The 27,054-nt window shown below is 46.4% G+C and overlaps 1 protein-coding gene across 2 annotated transcripts in view; it reads left to right on the top strand.

Moving 5' to 3' along the window:
- The window catches only part of LOC144805951 (uncharacterized), a 36,065-nt gene extending 9,230 nt beyond the window's left edge, over positions 1 to 26,835 (top strand). Inside the window, exons 3-4 of one of the 2 annotated variants that reach the window (XM_078672411.1) lie at positions 21,668 to 21,758; positions 23,082 to 26,835. In XM_078672411.1, coding sequence (XP_078528537.1) covers positions 24,000 to 25,322 — 1,323 coding nt within the window. In that variant the 5' untranslated portion in view covers positions 21,668 to 21,758; positions 23,082 to 23,999 and the 3' untranslated portion in view covers positions 25,323 to 26,835. Of the gene's footprint in view, positions 1 to 21,398; positions 21,759 to 23,081 lie in introns of those variants that run through there. The other variant, XM_078672412.1, reaches the window with a different exon arrangement.
- The last annotated feature ends 219 nt before the right edge of the window (positions 26,836 to 27,054 follow it).

The raw sequence follows: 27,054 nt of genomic DNA, 5'->3' as shown, positions 1-27,054 counted from the left end.
TCTCCTTCAGGAAGAAGCTCAAGACCTGGCTGTTCGAGCAGTAACGGCACCCCCTCCCCCCCCCAAGCGCCTTGAGACCCTACGGGTAAGTAGTGCGCTCTATAAATGTCTTTGATTGATTGATTGATTGATTGACCTCTGCATGTTTCTAGTCGTTGGGGAAGGAGGCAGTCTCAAAGGAGCTGTTGATGATTTCATGAAGCTCGGGTATGCCTACCCGCCGTCCAGTACGACAGCCACTGGAGTTGTGCCGCCAGGAAATAGGACTCGAAAGCTGGGGCGCCCAGACCCCCCTGCGTGGTGGGTAACTGCAGTTTGGTGAGAGCTATCCGGTGTCCGCTAGCCCCCCATATAAGTGTGCGGAGGAGCGCATCTAGTTCACGAATGAAAGTCCTGGGTGGAATAACTGGTAAATTCGTGAAGTAGTATAATAGCCGGGGAAGAATGATCATCTTGGCTATGGCTACTCGACCGATCGGGGCCATCGGGAGGCTCCTCCAGAAGCCCACCGACGATCTGATGCCGGCTAACACTTTACGGTAATTACCCTCATAAATGTCAGTGGGTGAGTGGTACAGACGGACACCGAGATAACGGGGAGTGCTCATGCTCCAGGGCAGACTGCGCACCCACTCGTATCTTCCGTGGCTCAACGGACGGGTGCAATGGGTAAATTGTGTTTACCTTGAGTTCAGATGCCTCCGCGAACTCCGTCAAGGCTGTCCATATGGGTGAAAGGTCCGCAGTTATATCTCAGATGTACAGGAGGAGGTTGTCCGCGTATAGGGAAACGCAGTGGACTGTGTCCGCTATGGGAATGCCCCATGTGGGCCTCTCCCGACGCAAACGTATCGCATGGGGCTCCACTGCCAGGGCGAAGGTCAGGGGTGACAGGGGACAGCCCTGCCTAGTACCCCTCTCCACCCGGAATGGGGACGAGACGTATCAGCCTAGTCTGACACGAGATGTGAGGTTGGTGTAAAGGAGCCGCGTGTACTGCAGAAGAGTTAGACCTATTCCTGCCTGTCGCAGGATGGCAAAGAGGTAAGGCCACGTGAGAGTATCAAAGGCCTTTTCAAGATCGAGAAATATACAGGCCGCGTGAGGGTACATGTCTCTCACCAGATCCTGGACATGAAACATCCGCCTTATGTTTTGGGACGTGTTCCTGCAGGGGACGAACCCCCACTGATCCAGGTGGACCAGGGGTCATAGAATTTTTTCATATCTATCTGTCAGAATTTTCCCCAATATTTTACAGTCGGCAGAGAGGAGTGTGATGGGGCGGTAGGAAGACAATTGTTGTGGGTCTTGGTGTGGTTTGAGAAACGTCACTATGACAGATTCGCAAAGAGAATTTGGCAGCTCCCTCCTCTCAAGTGCATCCGCAAACGTTTCCGTCAGACAAGGGACCAATAGGGTGGAGAAGGTACTGTAGTATTTAAGAGGTAGACCGTCCAGTCCCGGTGCCTTGTTCCGGGCCAACGCACGGATCGCGCAGGAGACGTCTGCTGCCGATATTTTGGCATCCAGTGTGGTTTTGTCTGCTTCCGTGATGTGTGGGATCGGCAACGGGTCTGGAAAGTGGCTTATCGCCTCCTGTCTAAGATGTGTCGGGGTGCAATAAATCACGGTGTAGTATTGCTGGAAAGCATTTAAAATGTCCATTTGGGAGCGCACTAGGTCACCCGAGGGATTTATTTCTACCTCTCATGACTGGATAGACTCTCTTTCAATTTTTTGATGATAAGATCATGGCTATTCATAATTCCTTCCCTGCACAAGATATTAGCAGGACATTTTTCAGTAACTGCCTTTGATCCCTCTCATATTTTGGAAGAATTCACCCAGTGTAGCTCTGAAGAAGTGACTAAAGGTTTCATAAAAGTTAAATCTGGTTCGCCTGCAGACCCTTTGCCACCGACCTTTTTCCAACTGTAGCTCCAGCTCTCTTAGGCTGCCTCACCAATCTATTCAACAAATCAATGTCAGAATCAGAATTTCCCAAAATATGGAAAACTGCCAGAGTCAGGAATATATTTAAAAAATCTACTGCAGATCCAAAACTTCTTTCCAACTATCGTCCTATATCGTTGCTCCCTTATTTCAGTAAGATGCTTGAATCACTGGTTAATAAACAGCTCGTTGTCCATCTTGAAAGCATGGATTGCTTGACCCGTCAAAAGCTGGCTTTAGGGAAGCCCACAGTACCAAAATAGCTTTGCTGGAGGTATCTGATAATATCAGGCTGGCACTAGAAAATGGACAGTCATCTATCCTCGTTCTGCTAGACTTATCTGCAGCGTTCAACACCATCTCCCACAGCATTCTTGATCATCAGCTTTGGGAGATTGGTGTCAGGGGAAAGGCTTTACAGTGGCTCAAAAACTATCTAACCGATCGAACTACGATAGCACAGGTAGGAAATACCAGCTCCTGTAGTAGATCCGTCAGGATGGGAGTACCACAGGGCTCTATCTTGGGACCCACACTCTTTAACCTTTATGTGACCCCTCTGGCCAAAGAGATTAGATCCCATGGCTTTGATGTTGTGTTGTATGCTGACGACACTCAGATCCTGGTCACCCTTGGTCCAGACCCATTGGAAACCAAGTCCTGTTTCAAAGATTGCATGTCTCATATTGATAAGTGGATGTGCACCAAGCGCTTGCAGTAGAATGGAGGAAAAACCGAGATAATGCTCTATGGCAAGGCTTATGAGCATTGGTCACCTGATTGGTGGCCCTCAAGCCTTGGCCTTTGTCTTACTCCAACAAAATCTGGGCTTTCAAATGGACATCACACTGTCAATGAAAGACCATGTTAATAAGAGTGTTGGCTTATGCGTAGCCTGCGCAAAGTTTCAAGTGGATTCCGACGGAGGCAAGAAAACCACTAGTCCAGGGACTAATTATTAGTCGTATTGACTATGGGAATGCCCTGCTATCTTCTACCAATGAAAACCTTCTCTCAAGGATGCAGGTTCTGCAGAACACAGCAGCAAGGCTGGTACTTAATCTTCCACCAAGATCTCCATCGACACCCAGTTTGAAGCGTTTACACTGGCTGCCTGTAAGAAAACGTATACGCTTTAAGATTCTTTGCATGACGCATATGAATATGTACGTAAAAGGTCCAGATTTGTGGACCAAAAAGTTAAGCTGGTATCAACCTGTTAGAACTTTGAGATCCAGCAACCAAGCACTCCTCTCATCTCCCAGAATCCGTACCACCACATGTGGAGGGAAATCTTTCTCGTTACTTGCTCCGTCTCTTTGGAACAAACTGTTCTTATATCTACGCACCACAAGTGATCATAACTGTTTTCGTAGGAATTTAAATACATTGCTGTTTGACATCTAACTGCACCAAATCAAGTTCTTCTCAGAGTTATCCACCAGCGCCATGAGACTTTCGAGTGATATGTGCGCTTAATAAATATTCTATCATTTGATTTGATAGTGTTAGGCCTTAAATGCTTAGTGTGAAAATAATGTTTGCATACATCTGAGCCATGCTTTCTTTTTTACACAGTACAATTGTACACACAGTTTAGTACCATATATGCTTTATATAGACTGCTGTGCTGCGGAGTATAAACAGTTACGCCTTTCATGCTTCCTGTATGGTGCAGTTCTGCACACTGTTAACTCCTACCTGGTTTGCTGTACAATGTAGTTGTGCACACTACAACACAGTACAATTGTGCACACTTGCGCTATCCTGCTTTCAACCCGTGTGCCAGTCACACACACACACACACACCAGACCACACCCCCCACACACATCTTGTATGGATCCAATACAGCGCAGTTGTGCACAAGACTGTTAAGCTATGCTTGCTGTGTTTGTATCCTCTACAGCGCAGTTGTGTGCACACAGAAGAGCTGTGCACGACATTTGCATAGCATAAGTTTGTGCACGCACGCACAGAAATCGCCTCTTATTCTTCCTACATAGAGTATATTTGTTTTTTGTTTTTTTTATTTCACAAATGTTTATTGGTAGTTTCCAAAACAAAAACATACAGTAAAAAAACATAAGGGACAATAAGTAAATGAATGGACAAATATCTGTATTGGGAGTGACAATCACAGAAAATCAGAGTAAATTAAGACTAAGACAAAAATAAAGCAATAAATGGAAGCAGCATAGTAACAGTCATAAACATCATATATAGTATCTACACAAGGGTGATGGACACTGGTAATACAGACTTCAGCGTTCCCTGGGAAAGATTACCTGAAGCAGAAAAGTACGTTACAGAGTAGGCTTGGTGGTAAGTATATGCGGTCATATGGGCATGAAGGTTGGGAAGTGTGGTGAAAAATCATGGGGGTTTATGTACGCTAAAATAATTGTCAAGGGAAATCCATATTTGTCTATGAGGAGGGTGCCATGGGGTATTTTGGAGAGAGATATTATTAGCCCCTCTCAGCTTGGTGATCCAGTTTAGCCAACATTTAAAGGAGGCTTTACGCGTCTCCTTCCAGTTGTTCAGAATTATCTTCACAACAACGGTGAACAAAAGGTCAATTAAGGCCCTGTCATCATCTGAGAGCGAATCAGCTCTGGTAAAGCCCAGCACTAAGGTAGAAAACTCTTTGGTGGGGGAGAAGGAGAAAACTTTTGCAATGAATGCAAAGACTTTGTCCCAGAAGGCTGTAACACAGACACAGCTTAGTAAAAGGTGTTCAAGGTCACCATCTTTCTCGTTGCAGTTCCAACATGTGGCATTGTCTCTAATATTGTGTGAAAAGAGACGCGCCGTTGTCTAAAAAGCTTTGTGGAGAAGCCAAAACTTCGTCTGGGAGAGTGTAAGGCTTATTTTGTGTCTCATGGTTGATTCCCAGGTTTTGGACCACTCCACTTCTGAAATTGGTACAGAAGAGTATGATTCCCAGAACTGCCGAAGGTCTTTATTGAGATTGGAATGCTGTGACCGTAGGATTTTGTAAAGCCTGGAGACCTGGTGGCCCAGCCTATTGAAGGCAGCTAGGGAGCTTGGGAGGGAGGGCGGCTTTTTGGACAGTTTTGCTTTGGAGTTTGCTGTTTTAATATTCCAAAAGTTGTAAAATTCTATTGCTTCTAGATCATATTTGGTTTGGAGTTCTTTAAAAGAGAATGGGTAAGAATTACTAAACAGTTGGTGTGGGAAAAATATATCTTTATTAATTCAGATCTAATTGTGTAGTGGCTTCCCCTTGTACATTATTAAGTGACTGTGCCATAGCGACTCCCAGTCAGAGCACCTTATGTGGTTAGTCAGGAGTTTATAAATTTTTAGGAGGTCAAGTCTTGTATTTTTAAAAATGGATATTGAGCAACCGGCCGTATTCATTTTAGCAGTAAGAATGGACGCTGGAGCAAGATTTTTGAAAAGGGCTTTTTCAACGTTTAGCCATCCAGGAATGTTTTCAGCTGGTGGCGCGAGCCAGTAAGAGCCTTGTTTGGTAAGGAAGGCAATCTGGTATAGTTTAAAATCCGCTAGATTGACCCCACCCAAGGGTTTGTCGATGCGTAGCTTTTTTATGCTAATTCTAGCCTTTTTCCCTTTCCATAGGAATTTAGAAAGTAGAGTATCTAATTTGTGATGGAAGTACTGGGACAAGGTGAAAGGGAGCATTGTAATGAGATAATTAACTAAAGGGGAGATCATCATTTTAATGGCTTCGACCCTTCCTCATCAAGTTATAAAATGGGGGGACCAGCCATCCAGTTGTGATTTAATTTTGTCTAGAGTGATGGATTCTTTGTGATGAAGTGTTTTGAGAAGGGAGATGCCGAATTCGATTCCCAGGTATTTAATAAAACCAGTTTTCCATGTGAGACCTGAGGCACCCAGCATTTCTCTGGTACCATAAACGTTTAGGGGCTTAACCTCTGACTTGTCACGGTTCAATTTGTACCCAGAGTGTAGCGAGTATCCTTCTATGGTAGTCATGAGAGATTTGATGGAGGTCTCTGGATTCTTTGTCGCCACTAGAATGTCGTCAGCGTATGCAGCTAGTTTCACCTGTGTGTCCCCGAAGCTCACTCCCGCTATTTCTTTATTTTGTTTTATGCCTGATATGAGCGGTTCAAGGGCCAGGAGAAACAGGGCTGGAGAGAGGGGGCAGCCTTGCCTGGTGCCCTGTTGTAAACGAAATGAGTCCAAAAGGGAGCCATTGATAGCGATTCTAACAGACGGTGAAGAATAAAGGGCCATTACCATATTGATGTAGGAATTCCCTAAATTAAAGCCTAAATGAAAGGCTTTCATGCAGTGATGTAAGAAGGACCAAGATACTCTATCGAACGCTTTTTCAGCGTCAAGGGTTATGGCCAAAATTGGGGTGGGTATTATTTTGGCTTTCTAAAGGATATGGCATAATAGTTTTGTGTTGTCATTGGACATACAATGTTTTAAAAATCCCACCTGGGAGTTACTGATTAATTTGGGGAGAATGGTATTAAGTCTACTCGCTAGAATTTTCGCATACATTTTGCAGTCCAGAATTATAAGCGAAATGGGCTGAAAGTTTTTAGTTAGAAGGGTGCCTTTACCCTCCTTCGGGATAACAATTATAGTGGCTTCGCCCATTGATTCCGAAGCACTGCCAGAGGAGGCAATCGAGTTAAAAAGTTTTAAGAACATGGGGGAGAGCGACATCAAATGCTTTGTAGAAGCTTGCAGAAAACCCATCCGGACCGGGGGCTTTGTTGCTTTTAAGTGATTTAATAGAAGCCAGGATTTCCGTGTCTTTGATGGGGGACCCTATTGTAGAACTATCTTCATCAGAGAGTTTGGGGAGGTTCAGGGCATCTAGGTAATTAGTGCAAGCGACCGGGTCGAATGACATCTTGTTCTTGTAGAGGTCTTCATAAAAGGTCTTAAAGGTGTCTACAATTTTTTTTTGTTTGGTGTGTGTATTGTTAGCGGAGTCTTTGATTGATGAAATAGTGAGTAATTTTTGTCTGTGTTTCAGGTAGGATGCCAGAAGTTTTCCAGCTCTATTCCCTTCGCATAGTTTCATGGCTTTGAACTTATTAACCCAAACACCGGCTCGTCTGCTTGCAATAGTGTTATATTCGTACTTCTTATTGATCAGTTGCTCTAAAACCAGTTTGTTATCAAGGTCAGTCGAGTGGGTGGTTTCTAGGATCTTGATGTCTTTTTCAAGCTTGTCTAGATCTACATTAAGTTTATTATTGGTCCTTGCTCTAATGCCAATAATCACCCCTCTAATTGTGGCTTTCAGGGCGTCCCAGACTGTGGAGGTGTTCATATCAGGGGAATCATTCAGTGAGATGTATTCCTTTATGGCGTTTTCTATTTGTTGTTTGCTTTCAGAGTCCGATAGAATTTCCTCATTAAATCACCAGTGTTTTGGGGGTAAAATCGAATGGGAGCACGCAAGTTTGGCGCTAATGCAGGAGTGGTCAGAGATCAGCTTTGGAGCGATGTCTATTTCCTCGATGAGGTGAGTGAAAGGGCTAGAGATTAAAATATAGTCAATTCTGGAGTATGAATTATGTGGGGCTGAGTAGAAGGTATAGTCCCTCCCATCGGGATGTTGGAGGCGCCAAGAATCCTTTAGTAGGAATTTGGTGCACAGGCGAGTGAGTGAGTTGTGGGAGCGAGAAGGTTGGAACATGCATTTTGATTGTCGATCTAATAAAGGGTCCATTGGGAGATTGAAATTGCCGCCTACAATTAGGAGTTCATCTTGGGGGATGTTCTCTATGGCTAGGGAGACTGATTCCCAAAAGTCTGGGGCATCAGAGTTAGGACCGTATATGTTTACTACATAAATGGGATCTTCGTCCATTAACAGGTGGGTAATTAATAGTCTTGCATCTGTGTCGTGTGTGTGTGAGGTAACAGATAGGTTCGATTTTTTTGAGATTATGGTGATCACTCCTCCCTTCTTGTGGTTTGTCGAGGAGCAGAGTGTGTGGGAGATCCAGTTCAGGTTAATAAAGTTTATGCCCTCCTCTGAGAGCTTAATCTCTTGGAGCAGGATGATATCCCCTTTTGATTTAGATAGGTATTCAAAAACCTTCCGTCTTTTCACTGGGTAGTTGAGACCCTTGACATTCAATGAGACTACATTGAGATTTTCAGCTGAGAAATTGGTTTTAACCATCTAAAGAGTTGTGGTCGCAGAGAGAGACGCCCTCTGTGTGAGAAGTTGGCCTGGTAGGGGATGTTTCCAATTCTGGAACCACCTACTACCTGACCAAACAATCCCCTTATGGTGTCTGGTTGTAAGTCAACCTTATTAGACAAGCTATCCTAGGGGTAGCATGGACTAAGCAGCCTAAAGGCTTAACTTAAGAGGTCGTGTTAAGCGAGCTGTTTTACCACATACAATCCTGTAATACCAAATGAAAGGACACCACACAAGTATATATTATAAAAATATATGTGTTTATTACTAAAAACAATCCCCAGTATTCTTTATGAATAAAGGGGCACAAGCGTTAAATCAAAAGCACTGTTTAAACATACAAAGTTGCACAATTATGGATGAGGGCAGGGGGCCACTCAAACCATATACTAAACAAGTGGTATAAGAGAGGCCACTCGAACAGTGGTTAGGCCTAGGGCCTAGGGAATCGCTGGGAGCAGTCAGGACAAGCAATGCTGAAGTCGGGAATGGCCCTCGGGATTCGGGAGATGTGCGGAAAGCGCACGCATGCACCAATGTTAACCAATGGTGCGTAAAAGTCAAATAGTTAAAGTTTAAGGACCCTTCCGCTGAACCTAGAGGAACAAAACTTAACACACAGACCCTAGAGGTGTGCACCAGTGTGGGAACACCGGCGGAGCAAAGTTACCTCACCCACAGGAAGTGGGTGCACAGGGTCGAAGTGGCGTCGGGTTTTGACACGCAGGCTCTTGGTGCTTGAAGCTGAAAGGGCTGCAGGCAGGGTGAAGACGAAGTGTCCGGTGGAGTCCAAGGGTGGACTCAAGTTGTAGAGTACCTGAAAGCAGAGGGGACAGAGTCTGGGTCACTCAGCAGTGACCAGGGTGGAACCAGGACGGAACCAGGCAATGTCGGGCGCAATCAGGTGGTCGTCGAGGCGCTTCTCTTCGCTGTCACGTGGGCTCTGGGGCATCTGCGACGTCCAGGAGCAGGTCACGATCTGTCCCACGCAGGCTCTCACCGTCGGTGCAGTCGGCTTCCGGTTTGGAGCAAACAAGCCTTGGTAAGAGCAATCCACGCGGGATTGGAAGATGGCGTCTCACTCGGACCAGGAAGGTCAGAGTCGGGGCTCCCTTTCAGGGGAGCTGGTGTGGGTCTGGAGCAACCAGAATCACGAGTCTTCTTTTGTAGTTCGTCGGCACAGGGACCACAAGCCAGCTGGCAAGTGACCGGGCCAACGCGTTGAGCCAAATCGTGCCAAAGGGCCCCACGCAGCACTCGTCGAGTGTGGAGGGCTGAACTTCGGCTCAGGAGTAGCTCAGGGTGGGGGCTTCTCAAACCCCGGTGTACAGCTTCGAGGGTCACTCGTGGGCTGCACGGTCAGCGTCTCGTGGTCACTTCAAGATGGCGTGCCCCACGCTTCCGGTCGCCTCCACGGGTCTCAGCTTTGCAGGGACTGTGGATCGGGCTGTTAGAAGCTGGGCAGGCTTGATCTCGTCGATCTCAGTCGCTCGAGTTCCGGCGGGAACTGCAACTAAGTAGACGTCGAGGGCTGGATGGTGCCTGCTGCTGCAGGGTGGTCACTCCTTGACCACAAGGGAGATTCTTCGGGCTTCCACGTTGAGATGGAGGGCGAAGGGTCCAGAATATCGTTTCAAATGTTTCTTCCAGGAAATCTGATGTGCATTGGCACTGCTCCCACTCTTATTCGAATCTGGTGGGCGTGATTACCTGCTAGGTCCCCTCCTATGGGTGGGACCCAGGAAGTGGGTGGATACACCCCCTTCCTTTGATCCAGGCCGCCCTGGCACGAGGGCTGGAGTGCCCCAGAACCGGTTTGGCCGGATTATGCAAGGGGCAGCCTTGTGCGCCCCAGGCAGTGTCTGGTTTCTTTCAAACCTCCCTGCTACAATACACTATCTCCTGTCTGGAGGGCGGTGACACCCTCCTGTGACAGGAAACCCTTTGTCCAGGACCCCCTTGACTGGGTTTCGGTCAGCTCCAGGGGTCCAGACATTTGTCTGTGGCAGAGGCATCCATTTTGTGGATCTTAAGGCCTTTGGAGAAATCAACCGCATTAAAGTGAAGTAACATGTCTTACCCCTCTAGAGGGGTGGAATGCCATCCCCGTCGCCAGAACTGGCGAGGGGATGGTATTCCAAAGCGTATGACACCTTACACGACATGTTTTGATAAAGCCAAACCAGAGTTGCTAAATAACCGCGAGGATTATAAGGCACTTAATAGTATATGGTATGGCATTATCCTGAAACAGCTTAGGGATTTGTTCCCGACGGCTGCAGACAGGCTCAGCTCATGCTAGAGCTCCATCTCACATAAAAACCATGCACCCAGCCTCCAGGATTGGTGAGGCCTGTCTATAGGAGTGGCTCACAGGTTTACATGTGTCCAGATATAGGTTTAGACATAGGTATACTATATCTAAGCAAGGGGTGTGTACACCACCTTACCCCAGCTGAGTGATCAGCCAGTTGTGTCAATTTAAGAACCAGCCAGGGGTGGCAAAAGATATGCTGCAGCCCCTGGTAGGCCTTAGTGGCTCCTGTGCCCTGTGCACCTATAGTGCATTCTACAGGGGCTGACAAGGAGTCCATTTCCAATTGGTATGTGCCTATAGCACATGTGTCATTAATTTAGTGAGAGAACAGCAGGCTGGGGGTCTGATCAGCAGGCCCACAGCCTCAGTAGTCGAAAACCAGTGAAGCAAAAAGCAAAAATTTGGGGTGACCATAGGATAGCAGACCCTACTCTCCTACACAACCCCCCCCCAAACGCAGGGACATTAAACTAACCTTGACCAGATAAGTCTTCATGTTCTAAGTGGAAGTACCTGGAGAGACCATCTGCATTACCATGGTCAGTCCCTGGGCGGTGCTCCACTGTAAAGTCCATCCCCTGTAGGGAAATGGACCACCTGAGCAGTTTGGGATTTTCACCCTTCATCTGATTAAGCCATAAGAGGGGCTTATGGTCTGTTTGCACCAGGAAGTGAGTTCCAAACAAGTAGGACCTCAACTTCTTTAATGCCCAAACCACAGCAAAGGCCTCCCTCTCAATGGCTGACCAACGTTTTTCTCTTGGGGTTAGCCTCCTGCTAATGAAAGCAATTGGCTGGTCTTGACCATCTTGATTAAGTTGTGAGAGTACAGCTCCCACCCCCAACTCAGAAGCATCTGTCTGAACAATGAACTGTTTGGAGTAGTCAGGACTCTTTAGGATAGGTGCAGAGCACATGGCCTTCTTCAGGTCTTCAAATGCCTTCTGACAGCTAACTGTCCACTGAACCTTTTTTGGCATCTTCTTGGATGTCAAGTCATTTAATGGTGTCACTATAGACCCATAGTTTTTCACAAACTTTCTGTAATACCCAGTCAGGCCCAAGAAGGCTCTGACTTGTGTCTGGGTAACTGGAGGAGCCCAGTCCTGTATGGCCTGGATTTTGCTTTCCAGTGGCTGAACCTGGCCTCCACCTACTAGGTGGCCCAGGTATACAACCTTACTCTGCCCTATCTGGCACTTTGTGGCCTTGATAGTTAGGCCTGCCTTTTGCAGGGCCTCCAAAACTTTCTTCAGGTGGATCAGGTGATCCTCCCAGGTGGAGCTAAAGACAGCAATATCATCCAGATAAGCTGCACAAAAGTCATCCAACCCAGTAAGGACTTGGTTCACCAACCTTTGGAAAGTGGCAGGTGCATTCTTCAAACCAAAGGGCATTACCACAAACTGATAATGTCCACTAGGGGTAGAGAATGCTGTTTTGGCTTTTGACTCCTCAGCTAGTCTGATTTGCCAGTAGCCAGCTGTCAGATCAAATGTGCTCAGAAACTTGGCGGAAGCCAATCTGTCAATGAGCTCATCTGCTCTTGGAATGGGGTGAGCATCTGTCCTAGTGACAGCATTGAGACCCCTGTAATCCACGCAAAACCTCATTTCTCTCTTACCATCTTGGGTATGAGGTTTTGGCACCAGGACTACTGGGCTGGCCCATGGGCTCTCTGATGGCTCAATCACTCCAAGCTCCAACATCTTTTGCACCTCAGCCTTGATGCAATCCCTGACATGATCAGGTTGCCTGTAGATCTTATTCTTGACAGGCAGACTGTCACCAGTGTCCACAACATGGGTACACCAGTCAGTTTGGCTGGGTGTGAGTGAAAACATTTGCCTGTGAGCCTGCAAAACTTGTCTGCAGTCCCTCTGTTGCTGGTCAGTGAGGCTGCCTGCCAAGGCTACTCCATCAACTGAACCATCATCAGGGTTCTGGGAAAGCAGGTCTGGGAGAGGGTCACTCTCTTCCTCCTGTTCCCCATCTGTGGCCATGAGCAAGCTCATGTCCTCCCTGTCTACAAATGCTTTCAAGCGATTCACATGGATTACCCTGTGAGGGCTCCTGGGTGTTCCAAAGTCTACCAAGTAGGTGACTTCCCCTTTCTTCTCAATAATAGGATAGGGTCCACTCCATTTGTCTTGGAGTGCTGCTGGAGCCACTGGCTCCAGTACCCATACCTTCTGTCCTGGTTGGAACTCTACCAGTACAGCCTTTTGGTCATGCCAAGCTTTCTGCAATTCTTGGCTGGCCTCCAGGTTTTTTGATGCTCTTTCCATGTACTCAGCCATCCTGGAGCGGAGACCAAGTACATAGTCCACTATGTCTAGTTTGGGCTTTTTGAGAGGTAACTCCCATCCTTCCTTCACCAAACACAATGGACCTCTCACAGGGTGGCCAAACAAAAGTTCAAAAGGGCTGTAGCCAACCCCCTTCTGTGGGACCTCTCTGTAAGCAAAGAGCAGGCAGGGTAAAAGAATGTCCCATTTCCGCCTGAGCTTCTCTGGTAATCCTTTTATCATGCCTTTTAGGGTCTTGTTAAATCTCTCCACAAGCCCATTGCATTGTGGATGATATGGGGTGGTAAACTTATAGTTTACTCCACATTCCTTCCACATTGCTTTTAGATAGCTGGACATAAAATTTGTCCCTCTATCTGATAGTACCTCCTTAGGAAAGCCCACTCTTGAGAAAACTGCAATGAGGGCTTTTGCCACCACAGGTGCTGTGGTGGTCCTTAGGGGAATAGCCTCTGGGTACCTGGTGGCATGATCCACTACCACCAGTATGAATCTGTTCCCAGATGCTGTTTGGGGGTCCATTGGACCCACAATATCAATTCCAACTCTCTCAAAGGGGACCCCCACCACAGGTAGTGGTATTAGGGGGGCCTTTGTTGTGCCACCTGACTTACCACTGGCTTGGCAAGTGACACAGGAGCGACAAAACTCCTTGACATCCTCTGACATGTGAGGCCAGTGAAAGTGTGGAACAAGCCTGTCCCACGTCTTGTTCTGGCCTAAGTGTCCTGCAAGGGGAATATCATGGGCCAAGGTAAGGAGGAATCCCCTAAACTGCAGAGGTATCACCAACCTCCTGGTCATGCCAGGCTTGGGGGCTCTAGCCTCTGAGTAAAGGAGTCCCTCATCCCAATACACAGTATGGGTACCTTGGGCATCCCCAGCAGCCTCAGCAGCAGCCTGCTGTCTGAGGGGTTCAAGGGAAGGGCAATCTAATTGAGCCTGCCTCAGGTCTGCCCTTGAGGGTCCCCCTGTCCCCAGAAACTCAACCTGGTCAGGTTCAAGCTCCTCAGAGACAGTCTCCTCTTGGACTGCAGAATCAGTTTCCTCTGAAACCTGATCCTCAACCTGGGGCAAGGTGGAAGGCGAGGCCTTTCCTCTCTTGCTCCTTCTCTTGGGCTGTGGCTGGTCTATTGTCTCAAGATCCACCACTGGTTCAGGAAGGCACTTCTTAGCCTGAGCCCTTGTCATGGCAAGGACATGCTCTGAAATCCCTAGCATTTCTGCATGAGTCCTGTACTCCACTTCTGACCATGCTGAGCTTTCAAGGTCATTGCCTAACAGACAGTCTACTGGTAGGTCTGCACTCACCACAACTTTCTTTAGGCCATCAACCCCTCCCCAGGAGAAGTTCACAACTGCCACACTATGGGAGGTAGTGGAGTTGCTTGCATTGGTTACTAGGTAGCTCTCTCCTAGTACAATCTGTCCAGGGTCCACAAAGCCAGGGGTCACCATGGTGACACTAGCACATGTGTCCCTGTAAGCCTGAGCCAGTTTCTCATTTATTAAGGGAGTCTGCCTGTATTTGCCCAGGTTAGTGGGGCTTACTGCAGTGGGCAACTCAATGTCCACATCATACAGGAGAACTGCCTGTGTAGGGACTCTGACTAGGCCAGATCCTACTTCAATACCCAGGGTCAACCCAGCTACACCCTTGGACTGTGTTCCACCACTGCTTACTGTACTTGGGGTTGCAGTTGCTTTAGGAGCTGTAGTGGTGGGAACTGGATTTGCCTTGGTGCACTCACTGCCCCAGTGTGAAACTGATTTGCAGGTATTACACCAAGGTGTCTTTGGACCTTTGTTCTTCTTCTTCTTGTTACCATTTTGGGAACCACCCTCCTTACTATTAGTTTGGGGGCCTGAAGACTTCTGGTCTTTTTCTTTATCTTTCTGATTCTGATTACCACCCTTCTGGTCTGTTTTCTTCTGGTCACCACCTTGGTTCTGGGGTTTCTGCTTAATCCTTGTTCTGACCCATTTGTCTGCCTTCTTTCCCAATTCTTGGGGAGAGGTCAGATCAGAGTCAATAAGGTATTGATGCAACAGCTGGTTTGTACAGTTATTAAGGATCTGTTCTCTCATCATAAGATTGTACAATCCTGTATAGTCTGAAACTTTACTTCCCTGTAACCAACCCTCCAAAGCCTTAGTGGCACACTCCACAAAATCAGTCCAGTCTTGAGTCTGTGCTTTCTGGGTGTCTCTGAACAACAACCTGTATTGCTCAGTGGTTAGGCCATACCCTTCAATGAGAGCACTCTTCAAAACAGAGTAGTTTTTGGCATCCTCAGGTCTAACTGTGAGGAGCCTGTCCCTCCCTTTCTCAGAAAAGGAGTACCACAAAATTGCAGCCCACTGATTCTCAGGAACCTGCTGTACCATGCAGGCTCTCTCAAGAGCAGTCATCCATTTGTGGATGTCATCCCCTTCTTTAAAGGGGGGCACAATCTTGGTCAGGTTTCTATTGTCATAGGCCCTGTCTTTTTCTCTTGGAAAATTGCTGCCACCAGTGACATCTAAGCCACTTAATTTCTGCTCTCTTGCCAAGGCAAGTTTAGCTTGAGCTAAGGTAAGCTTAGCTTGACTCAGGGCTACCTCCTCTCTCTCTATCTGGAGTCTGACAGCCCTCATTCTAGCCCTATGCTCAGCTTTCTGAGAAGCACTCATGCCTCTCTCTGATTCTCTGGAGGCACTAGAAAGATGAGAGTCCCCTGAGGGAGATCTCACTCTTCTGTTGCCTGGGAGAATCACATGTTGGGTTCTGGGGAGGTGCTGGCCCTCTCCATTCCCCAGTAGGTCCAAGTTGGCCTGGCTAAGCCTACCAACTGGAACCTGGCTACCCTGATCCTGTACTTGTGAGTCCCCACCATCTGAGTCCTCATCCAAGTCATCATCATCCTCCTCTTCAGGGGGATCAACTACAGGGGGGTTCCCTCCAGTTCCTGTATCTAGGGAAGCTGCTTTTGCCTTCTCTAAGTCATCCTGTTCTAGGATTTCTACCAGGATTAGGCAGGTGGGGCTTCTGCCCCTTTTTAACCCTCTTGCTTTGCACAAGGCAATCAAGTCTCTGCGGGTTAGTTTGTCATATCCAAAAGTTGCCTGGGTAGGGTCAACTGTCACAGGAGCAGACCCTGAGGCTTTTCCTGTGTCAGACATGGTTACTAGTGAGGTGTAAGTGGTGCACTTACCTACACTAAGTGTTTTCCTACTGGACCTTGCTAGTGAGTTGTAGTCAGGGGTGTGCTACTCCCTTCAACCTACAACTACTAAGTTCAGTAGAACTTAATATGCTAAGCTTTTGATTTTATATGTACCTAGAGGTACTTGATGTGATCTTTCAATTTGATATAAAGATTGCAATGGTAAAACAACAGCAAGCTCAAATCCGCACCGCTGCTCACCAATGTGAGAAGTTGGCCTGGTAGGGGATGTTTCCAATTCTGGAACCACCTACTACCTGACCAAACAATCCCCTTATGGTGTCTGGTTGTAAGTCAACCTTATTAGACAAGCTATCCTAGGGGTAGCATGGACTAAGCAGCCTAAAGGCTTAACTTAAGAGGTCGTGTTAAGCGAGCTGTTTTACCACATACAATCCTGTAATACCAAATGAAAGGACACCACACAAGTATATATTATAAAAATATATGTGTTTATTACTAAAAACAATCCCCAGTATTCTTTATGAATAAAGGGGCACAAGCGTTAAATCAAAAGCACTGTTTAAACATACAAAGTTGCACAATTATGGATGAGGGCAGGGGGCCACTCAAACCATATACTAAACAAGTGGTATAAGAGAGGCCACTCGAACAGTGGTTAGGCCTAGGGCCTAGGGAATCGCTGGGAGCAGTCAGGACAAGCAATGCTGAAGTCGGGAATGGCCCTCGGGATTCGGGAGATGTGCGGAAAGCGCACGCATGCACCAATGTTAACCAATGGTGCGTAAAAGTCAAATAGTTAAAGTTTAAGGACACTTCCGCTGAACCTAGAGGAACAAAACTTAACACACAGACCCTAGAGGTGTGCACCAGTGTGGGAACACCGGCGGAGCAAAGTTACCTCACCCACAGGAAGTGGGTGCACAGGGTCGAAGTGGCGTCGGGTTTTGACACGCAGGCTCTTGGTGCTTGAAGCTGAAAGGGCTGCAGGCAGGGTGAAGACGAAGTGTCCGGTGGAGTCCAAGGGTGGACTCAAGTTGTAGAGTACCTGAAAGCAGAGGGGACAGAGTCTGGGTCACTCAGCAGTGACCAGGGTGGAACCAGGACGGAACCAGGCAATGTCGGGCGCAATCAGGTGGTCGTCGAGGCGCTTCTCTTCGCTGTCACGTGGGCTCTGGGGCATCTGCGACGTCCAGGAGCAGGTCACGATCTGTCCCACGCAGGCTCTCACCGTCGGTGCAGTCGGCTTCCGGTTTGGAGCAAACAAGCCTTGGTAAGAGCAATCCACGCGGGATTGGAAGATGGCGTCTCACTCGGACCAGGAAGGTCAGAGTCGGGGCTCCCTTTCAGGGGAGCTGGTGTGGGTCTGGAGCAACCAGAATCACGAGTCTTCTTTTGTAGTTCGTCGGCACAGGGACCACAAGCCAGCTGGCAAGTGACCGGGCCAACGCGTTGAGCCAAATCGTGCCAAAGGGCCCCACGCAGCACTCGTCGAGTGTGGAGGGCTGAACTTCGGCTCAGGAGTAGCTCAGGGTGGGGGCTTCTCAAACCCCGGTGTACAGCTTCGAGGGTCACTCGTGGGCTGCACGGTCAGCGTCTCGTGGTCACTTCAAGATGGCGTGCCCCACGCTTCCGGTCGCCTCCACGGGTCTCAGCTTTGCAGGGACTGTGGATCGGGCTGTTAGAAGCTGGGCAGGCTTGATCTCGTCGATCTCAGTCGCTCGAGTTCCGGCGGGAACTGCAACTAAGTAGACGTCGAGGGCTGGATGGTGCCTGCTGCTGCAGGGTGGTCACTCCTTGACCACAAGGGAGATTCTTCGGGCTTCCACGTTGAGATGGAGGGCGAAGGGTCCAGAATATCGTTTCAAATGTTTCTTCCAGGAAATCTGATGTGCATTGGCACTGCTCCCACTCTTATTCGAATCTGGTGGGCGTGATTACCTGCTAGGTCCCCTCCTATGGGTGGGACCCAGGAAGTGGGTGGATACACCCCCTTCCTTTGATCCAGGCCGCCCTGGCACGAGGGCTGGAGTGCCCCAGAACCGGTTTGGCCGGATTATGCAAGGGGCAGCCTTGTGCGCCCCAGGCAGTGTCTGGTTTCTTTCAAACCTCCCTGCTACAATACACTATCTCCTGTCTGGAGGGCGGTGACACCCTCCTGTGACAGGAAACCCTTTGTCCAGGACCCCCTTGACTGGGTTTCGGTCAGCTCCAGGGGTCCAGACATTTGTCTGTGGCAGAGGCATCCATTTTGTGGATCTTAAGGCCTTTGGAGAAATCAACCGCATTAAAGTGAAGTAACATGTCTTACCCCTCTAGAGGGGTGGAATGCCATCCCCGTCGCCAGAACTGGCGAGGGGATGGTATTCCAAAGCGTATGACACCTTACACGACATGTTTTGATAAAGCCAAACCAGAGTTGCTAAATAACCGCGAGGATTATAAGGCACTTAATAGTATATGGTATGGCATTATCCTGAAACAGCTTAGGGATTTGTTCCCGACGGCTGCAGACAGGCTCAGCTCATGCTAGAGCTCCATCTCACATAAAAACCATGCACCCAGCCTCCAGGATTGGTGAGGCCTGTCTATAGGAGTGGCTCACAGGTTTACATGTGTCCAGATATAGGTTTAGACATAGGTATACTATATCTAAGCAAGGGGTGTGTACACCACCTTACCCCAGCTGAGTGATCAGCCAGTTGTGTCAATTTAAGAACCAGCCAGGGGTGGCAAAAGATATGCTGCAGCCCCTGGTAGGCCTTAGTGGCTCCTGTGCCCTGTGCACCTATAGTGCATTCTACAGGGGCTGACAAGGAGTCAATTTCCAATTGGTATGTGCCTATAGCACATGTGTCATTAATTTAGTGAGAGAACAGCAGGCTGGGGGTCTGATCAGCAGGCCCACAGCCTCAGTAGTCGAAAACCAGTGAAGCAAAAAGCAAAAATTTGGGGTGACCATAGGATAGCAGACCCTACTCTCCTACACTCTGTATACCAGTTGTTGCGCAGTATGAGACTACAATTCGAAGGGTTCGTGGTTTATCTCTAGTATGTGGGCATTGGTAAACGCATGACCTGTGTGATACTATAAAAGCGTTATCTTTCGCAACGTAAAAGAAACAGAAAACAAAGCAGAAGGAAACAACCAGTGTAGTATACAACCCCATTTTCAATCCCTCCCCACCCCTCTCCCCCTTCTCACCCTTGTCCCCCACATCCCCTCCCTACCTCCCTCCCCGAATGTAAGAACTTAGGATGTGCGACGGCAGTACCGTCTATGGGCAGAACAGAGATATTAAATGAGAGACATTGGCTCTTCAGGCAAAACAAGATTAGAGGCCTATACTACATTAGACCCTGAACAAGTAACCAGGAGCATGGATGATAACAAGTTAAAGAGTGAGTTATAGAACAGCATAACTTCATGCAAGAATCCTGCTGCCTGCATGCGTCACAACAGTCTGATAGTGGACCCTGCTGAGCCATGCATTCTTCAGAATTATTTGTGCTCTGATTGCTGAGTCATGCATGCCTCTTTAGGGTTTTTGCAGACGGACTGCTGAGCCATGCATTCTTCAAATTTATTTGTGCTCTGATTGCTGAGTCATGCATGCCTCTTTAGGGTTTTTGCAGACGGACTGCTGAGCCATGCATTCTTTAAATTTATTTGTTCTCTGATTGCTGAGTCATGCATGCCTCTTTAGGGTTTTTTGCTGACAGACTGCTGAGCCATGCATTCTTCAGATATATTTGTGCTCTAATTGCTGAGTCATGCATGCCTCTTTAGGGTTTTTGCTGACAGACTGCTGAGCCATGCATCCTTCAGTGCCTGCAAGATACTGTACCGCGCTAGCATTTATACAGTACTTGCATTGCTTTTGTTACAGTTTATCCAAGAGTGTTGCTCACACCGGGGCATGTCACAGAGCATGGTTTGTTGTGTGCTCCTGGAAGCCTTCAGTGGTATCCAGGAGTAGATAACCACTTAGTGCTTTGATTCTTCTTGTGAGACCTAGTGTATGCAATAATAGTTATACATTAACAATAATAATAACGGCAACTGAAATGATTGTAATAAATGCAACAACACAAAGAGAGCTCAGTTTGCATATCCTCACTTTCTCACAATGCTTTTAAGTGCTTTATTGCAGCCAACAAGACTGACATTTTTGTCAATTCCCCAATTTCTGTTCCTCATTATCTGTTCTTGCCTTCAATATCTTGTTTATGCCTGGTGTTCTCCTGGTGTTCCTCCTTCACCCTCTTCACTTTTCCATTTTCCTGTTCATCTTGATGTCTCTCTAACGTTGTATGAAATAAAAAGGATTTATAGAGCGCAAACAAATGCCTAAAGGTGTCAATGAGCTGACAGCAGTTAGTCCTAAACAAGGAACCCTCACCTGGATCTCTCCCTCGAGGCAGACGGCCTCCAGGTGTTGTGTTTCCTGAGGCTCTGCTCCCCTGAACTAAGGGGTCGATGTTGTGACATCCACGCAGCAAGTGTCCACGTGAGGCTGTAGGAATAGGATCCAGTGGACACCAATACACCGCCTAGTACAGATGGAAGCAGACGCAGAGGGGTACACCCACCTACCTGTGTGCCGCCTCTGTACATCATAAGCCCCTACCTATGCACCTCCTCTGTTTATACCTCATAGGCACCTACCTCTGCATCTCCTCTGTTTATACCTTAAGAGCACCTCCTCTCTTTATACCTCATAAGCACCAACCTGTGCACCTCCTCTGTTTATACCTCATTAGCACCTACCTGTGCACCTCCTCTGTTTGTACCTCATAAGCCTCTACCTGTGCGCCTCCTCTGTTTGTACCTCATAAGTACCTACCTGTGCATCTCCTCTGTTTATACCTCATTAGCACCTACCTGAGCTCCTCCTCTGTTTGTACTTCCTAAGCACCTACCTGTGCACCTTCTGTTTATACCTCATAAGCACATACCTGAGCTCCTCCTCTGTTTGTACTTCCTAAGCACCTACCTGTGCACCTTCTGTTTATACCTCATAAGCACCTACCTGTGCTCCTCCTCTGTTTGTACCTCATAAGCACCCGCCTGTGTGCCTCCTCTGTTTGGACCTCCCAGATAACCTTCTGAAACGAAGCTTGTGATCACCATACTACCAACCATGGCCTCTGCACTATCAGGCTATGACTATTATCTGACGTCTGCTGTGTGCATGCTTCAAGTGTGTAGAGTGAGTACACAGACCGAGGGGAGTAGGGAGGTGAAGGACATGGAATGAGGTATACCTGGATAAAAGAAATATGGGAATGGAGGAATGTGACTTCACCTGTGGACATCAGACACCTCCTCCCGCTCTACCAAAGCCCTGTTGAGTCACAAAGTAGCATCCTGGCCTTCAGACAGACCACAATAAGTCAAATATCATGGAAAACAGGAACATGGAAAGCAATTATTAATATGCACACATCTGTTGGATTGGGGGATATTTCAGTTAAATTATTAGTTGTGATGGATTCTCTATAAGGAATAAATGACTGATATCGTTGAATAATAAATGACAGGATTTAATATTTCTTTGCTTTATCTGTGTGCGCAATATAAAGACGGGCCATTAGAATTAACCCTTCATTCTGTTTTACAGAAAACCCTGGAAGGATCTGCTGATTGAAATACAACAGGATCTTAACTTTACCTACTTTAGGAAGAACTAAAGACTCATTTTTTAAGTTGTCTTTCAGGGCAGAATCAGTCAATAGTTCAAGGGAGATGGATATATATTACGCTGATAGAAAATCCACCTCAACTCAGGATAATGCTCCAGTCTTCCAGGTTAGAAGGATCCAGAAATGCTTGAGCCAGGAGGGCTGTAAAATGTGTTGAAGGTGACTTAGGGCCTTATTACGAGTGTGGCGGTCTTCCAATGGGACTACCACAGCGGAGGTACCAGGCAGACTGCCACGCCCATTGAGAGCCCGCCGCCGGATTATGGCCTAAATCCAGGGTGGGTGGGCGGTGCAGCAGCGGTCTCGCGGCGGCTGTATTAGGCTCATTAGAGAGCCTAAACAGCATATAACCACCTTAAGAGTGCCTGCAGCACGTTCCTGCGCCATGTCATGCATGCCAGACTGTGCAGGAACAAGGGCGCAATTCCATGGAGTGGAGCTACATGTGCCCCCCGCATGCAACCCAAGGAGCAGAATCGGCCGGGGCCCTGTGAGGGCCCCCTTACCTGCATGTCCTTTATCCTTTTCATGGTGGGGTCCCCGACATGAAAAGGGCGGTGGATATGCAGACCGTAATATGCTCAGCGATGTCGGCATCGGCACTGTCAACATATTCAGGGTGTTTGCAGACCGCCTCCACAGCGGGATCCTTGATCCTCGCGGGGTGGCGGCCTCGTGGGGGTCCCACCACCACACTCATAATACGACGGTCAGACCACCAGGATGGTGGCAGTTGGACCGCCACAGTGAGTGCGGCGATCATGAGGGCCGTCGCACTCGTAGTAAGGCCCTTAATGAGCTGCAAGGTAACTGGCAGGAGTTGGCATTTGAGCTGATCCAGTGTGAACATGAAAGCATTGTGGAAGACGGTGTCTGGAGTTACCGTTGTCATATATACTTCCTAAAAAGTTACCTTGGTCATGTATACTTCCTGAAGAGTTACCTTTGTTAGACACTTCCTAAAGAGTTACCTTTGTTATACACTTCCAAGTTACCTTGGTTAAATACTTCCTGAAGAGTTACCTTTGTTATACACTTCCTGAAGAGCTATTTTTGGTAGATACTTCCTGAAACTAAATTAACAGCAGCGCTTCCTGATTCCTCTCTTTTTCCACAATCTGTTCTGTTTAAATTAAATCTTGTCCATGTATATCTACGTAAAACTCTACCTGTAGCACGAGTTCTCTGTGGCTGCCCTTTCTTTAGTAAGTTACTCTGTCAATAATGGTAATTCACTGCCTTTTCAGAAGTAAATACAATGTGACATGTTCAACCACAGTTTTATTGAAATATCCATGTATGGTAAAATGTTCCTTACAAAATTTTAAATATGGTAGAGAAGAGATGTCTTATCCAGCTGGTTAAATATTGTGTATTCACATTCTTTACATTTGCATTTAGTAATATTGCATTTCTTTGCATCCGATAGAAAATAGGACTTAAAGGCACGGATTGATTATGAATAATGAAGATAACACATTAAACCTGAAAAAATTATCAAAAATAAGGAGCTCCAAAAACATCAGTGCAATCAAAGGCAGAGGACAGATCCAGGAAGAAGCAGTCAAAGGCAATTCAGTGAGTGTACGAGTCTGAGCTCTGCACCTCGACACCCCAAGACGAAGAAATGACCTCTACAAAATTAAGGCAACAAAACTGACAAATCACCTGCTGTATAAACAAGCGTCCAACACCAGCTTTGATCATGAGGCCGGTATGAGAGTTGGAGGAAGGTCTCGTGTCTATTTTTGATCCATAGCTTGGAACAAAATCCCATTTCAGCGTTGAGCTGTTAGCAATATGATAATGTTTAAAAAAGGTTGAAAAATTGGCTTTTTGTCCATGTTTGAAACAAACTGATTTACTTTCTTTTCTGACCTGTGCTTTGCCCCGGGACACTCTTTGGAGTAGCTGTACACATTGCAAGTCGCTTCATCATCATGATGTGGCTAGAGCAGTGCTTCTCTATCTAAACTGGCAACAGACCACCATTCAGTGCTCTAGGTGTATTGCAAACTCTTCCTAGCCAAACCGCAGGCACCAGGGAAAAGCACAACGAAGTGGAGCCTAAAAACTGAAGGCTGAAGGAAAGGAGAGTTCTGCTCTCTAAAGTACAGAGTATTGTCCCAATTTGCACCTACCGGAACAAAGATTAAGCTTTACCCGCAAGCATGCGAAGCCATTATCCAATCTAAAGATGCAATCACCCACAAGGAAGCCTTACTGATATTATGAATGGGGCAGGTATTTAGTGAGTCTTGTATTTTATTGTTAAATCTGAAATCAAGCATCCAAAATATAACACGCATACAGGGAATGTGAAAATAACGCAAGTAGTTTATTAACTATGCTGACCCTTCAGGAAACACGGTCAGGAGAAAAATCGTGCAATTCCACTGAATATGTCAAGAACTTTAGCCAATTAGAAACCATAAAAGAGCATCAGCGAATACAAACAGGGGAAAAACCATATCACTGTACTGAATGTGTAAAGAGCTTCAGTCGGTTAACAGACCTCCATAGACATCAGATAATACACACAGGGGAAAAACCATACCATTGCACTGAATGTGTGAAGAGCTTCAGTCGGTTAACAGACCTCCATATACATCAGAGAATACACACAGGGGAAAAACCATACCATTGCACTGAATGTGTGAAGAGCTTCAGTCGGTTATCACATCTCCAAACACATCAGCGAACACACACAGGGGAAAAACCATACCATTGTACTGAATGTGTGAAGAGCTTCAGTCAGTTATCACACCTCCAAAGACATCAGCGAATACACACAGGGGAAAAACAATACCTTTGCAATGAATGTGTAAAGAGCTTCAATCAGTTATCACACCTCCAAATACATCAGCGAATACACACAGGGGAAAAACCATACCATTGCAAGGAATGTGTAAAGAGTTTCAGTCAATTATCAAGCCTCCATAGGCATCATAGAATACACACAGGGGAAAAACCATACCGTTGTAGTGAATGTGTGAAGAGCTTCTGTCGGTCACATGAACTCCTAATACATCAGCAAACACACACAGGGGAAAAACCATACCATTGCAAGGAATGTGTAAAGAGCTTCAGTCAACTTGCAAACCTCCACACACATCAGAGAATACACACAGGGGAAAAACCATACCATTGCAGTGAATGTGCCAAGAGTTTCAGTACGTTAGCAGTACTCCAAACACATCAGCGAACACACACAGGGGAAAAACCATACCATTGCAAGGAATGTGCAAAGAGCTTCAATCACATTTCACACCTCCACAGACATCAGAGAATACACACAGGGGAAAAACCATTCCATTGCAAGGAATGTGCAAAGAACTTCACTCAGATTTCACAGCTACACGTACATCAGAAAATACACACAGGGGAAAAACCATACCATTGCAGTGAATGTGTGAAGAGTTTCAGTACGTTAGCAGAACTCCAAATACATCAGCGAACACACACAGGGGAAAAACCATACCAGTGCACTGAATGTGTAAAGAGCTTCAGTCACATTTCAAACCTCCGCAGACATCAGAGAATACACACAGGGGAAAAACCATACCATTGCAGTGAATGTGGCAGTAGTTTTACTTACTCTTCAGCATTAGGAAATCATCAGCGAGCTCACAAAGGGCAAACAAATCTTTTAAATGCCACGAATGCTTGAAAAGCTAAAGTCCATTATCAATCCTAAACAGGCATCAGCGAACACACACAGAAGAAAAGCCTTCAAGTGCAATGAATGTGTGAAGAAATGTAGTCAATTATCAAGCCTATGTAGACATCAGCTTGCATACACTCTGTAAATACCGTACAACTGTAGTGAGTGTAAAAGTACCTTTAGGAAATCTTTCGCATTAAGGATTCATCAGTTAATGCACACAGAGAAAAACCTTTCAGGTGCAAATGTGTGAATATCTTCTGTCAGTTATTAAACCTACGGATACATCAACTAACACACACAGAGTAAAAAAGAGCATTGCAATGAATGTCAGAAGTGATTTTGTCAATTGCAAACACACCTGGGGTAAACCTTACAATTGCACTAAAAGTGTGACGAGCTTTTGTCAATTTCTGATCCTACATAGCCTCAGCGAACACACACCTTCATTTAACTCACTTAGAAATATTCCTAGAGATGCAGTGAATTCAGAAAGAACTTACGAACATTAACAATAATATTGACTCATTTGAAGACATATACAGGAGCAGAACAGTGCAGTTATTGTGAGATGAAGGAATTACAGGAACAAATATATAATTATGTGGGTTATTCAAATACCAGATGAATGAAGAGTCGACTAGAAGAAATGAAGAAAACCAAAGATTTGTAGAATAATAAAAGTGTCTGTTCCCAGTGATTGTTCACTTCGGTACACATAGAAAAAAAAACGTGATATAACAGGAAATCTACTGGGAGACTAGCACAATGTGAAATAAAAGAAAAGAAGCACTGGTGGTTTTTATTTGGCGATGAAGAGTTGCAAAGAAAAACATCCAAGTGTTCCTGTCCATGCTACCTGTAAAAGTGTAGGGATGAATATGATTCTGCCTGTACACATTGCTATGTTAGCATAAGTGAGTTAATTGCGAAAACGCAATTTTGCTGCTTTTGCACACGACACTACATCTCTGTTTTTATAAAGACAAACTGCTTGCTTTTCCTTCACATGAGAACGATCTGTTTTCCATATCTCCAGACTCACACTGCGACCTCAAGTCTGCACAAAGTGTTCAAGGTTAAAATAACAATGTATGCTGTTGATGCAGGTTGATCGGCCCACGCTCTAAACACAACACGAACACAGCTGCTCATTTCTGAAACTCAGGTGCTTTTAATATTGCACTGCATGCATGAGTCTAGCACTTGGGAAAAACCTTTCAATCCACAAAGAGCTCTGCTGATCTGGGATGCGGTTCACTTCACCTGACTTTGGAGGTATGGGGTTCCCGGTTTTAACCTAGAGATCTTCTATTATTATAATACCTAGCACCTAGCAAGGGGAGGGTGGTACACAAGGCGCTATAGACCTGGTTCCACTATCATTATAATATGATTTCTCCCTCTGTATTTTATGGAATTGTAACAATGTTGATTGTATTGATTTTATGCATCTTTTTACTTATGTTAGCAAATATACTGCATCTTAGAGCACGTAGTTGAAATAAACATTTGAAACTATACCGTGTCTCTGATTGCTCACGTTGTGGACATTTATGAGAATAAAAACAAAAGAGTGTTCTTGATTCCCACTATTCCTGAGAGGTCCCAAAGTCGCTTGTTCATTGGTAGCTTCGCTGTAGTACGGAGAATGAATGAGACACTGTTGCTAGTCGGATAGGGGTTCTGGGCACTGAGGTGGATTTTTGGTACACCACAATACACTGAGGTCCTGGTT

This window comes from Lissotriton helveticus (assembly GCF_964261635.1).
Source record: "Lissotriton helveticus chromosome 1_1 unlocalized genomic scaffold, aLisHel1.1 SUPER_1_unloc_35, whole genome shotgun sequence".
NCBI lineage: Eukaryota > Metazoa > Chordata > Amphibia > Caudata > Salamandridae > Lissotriton > Lissotriton helveticus.
The sequence above is the reverse complement of the archived record's forward strand: the minus strand, read 5'-3'. Positions and strand labels throughout refer to the sequence as shown.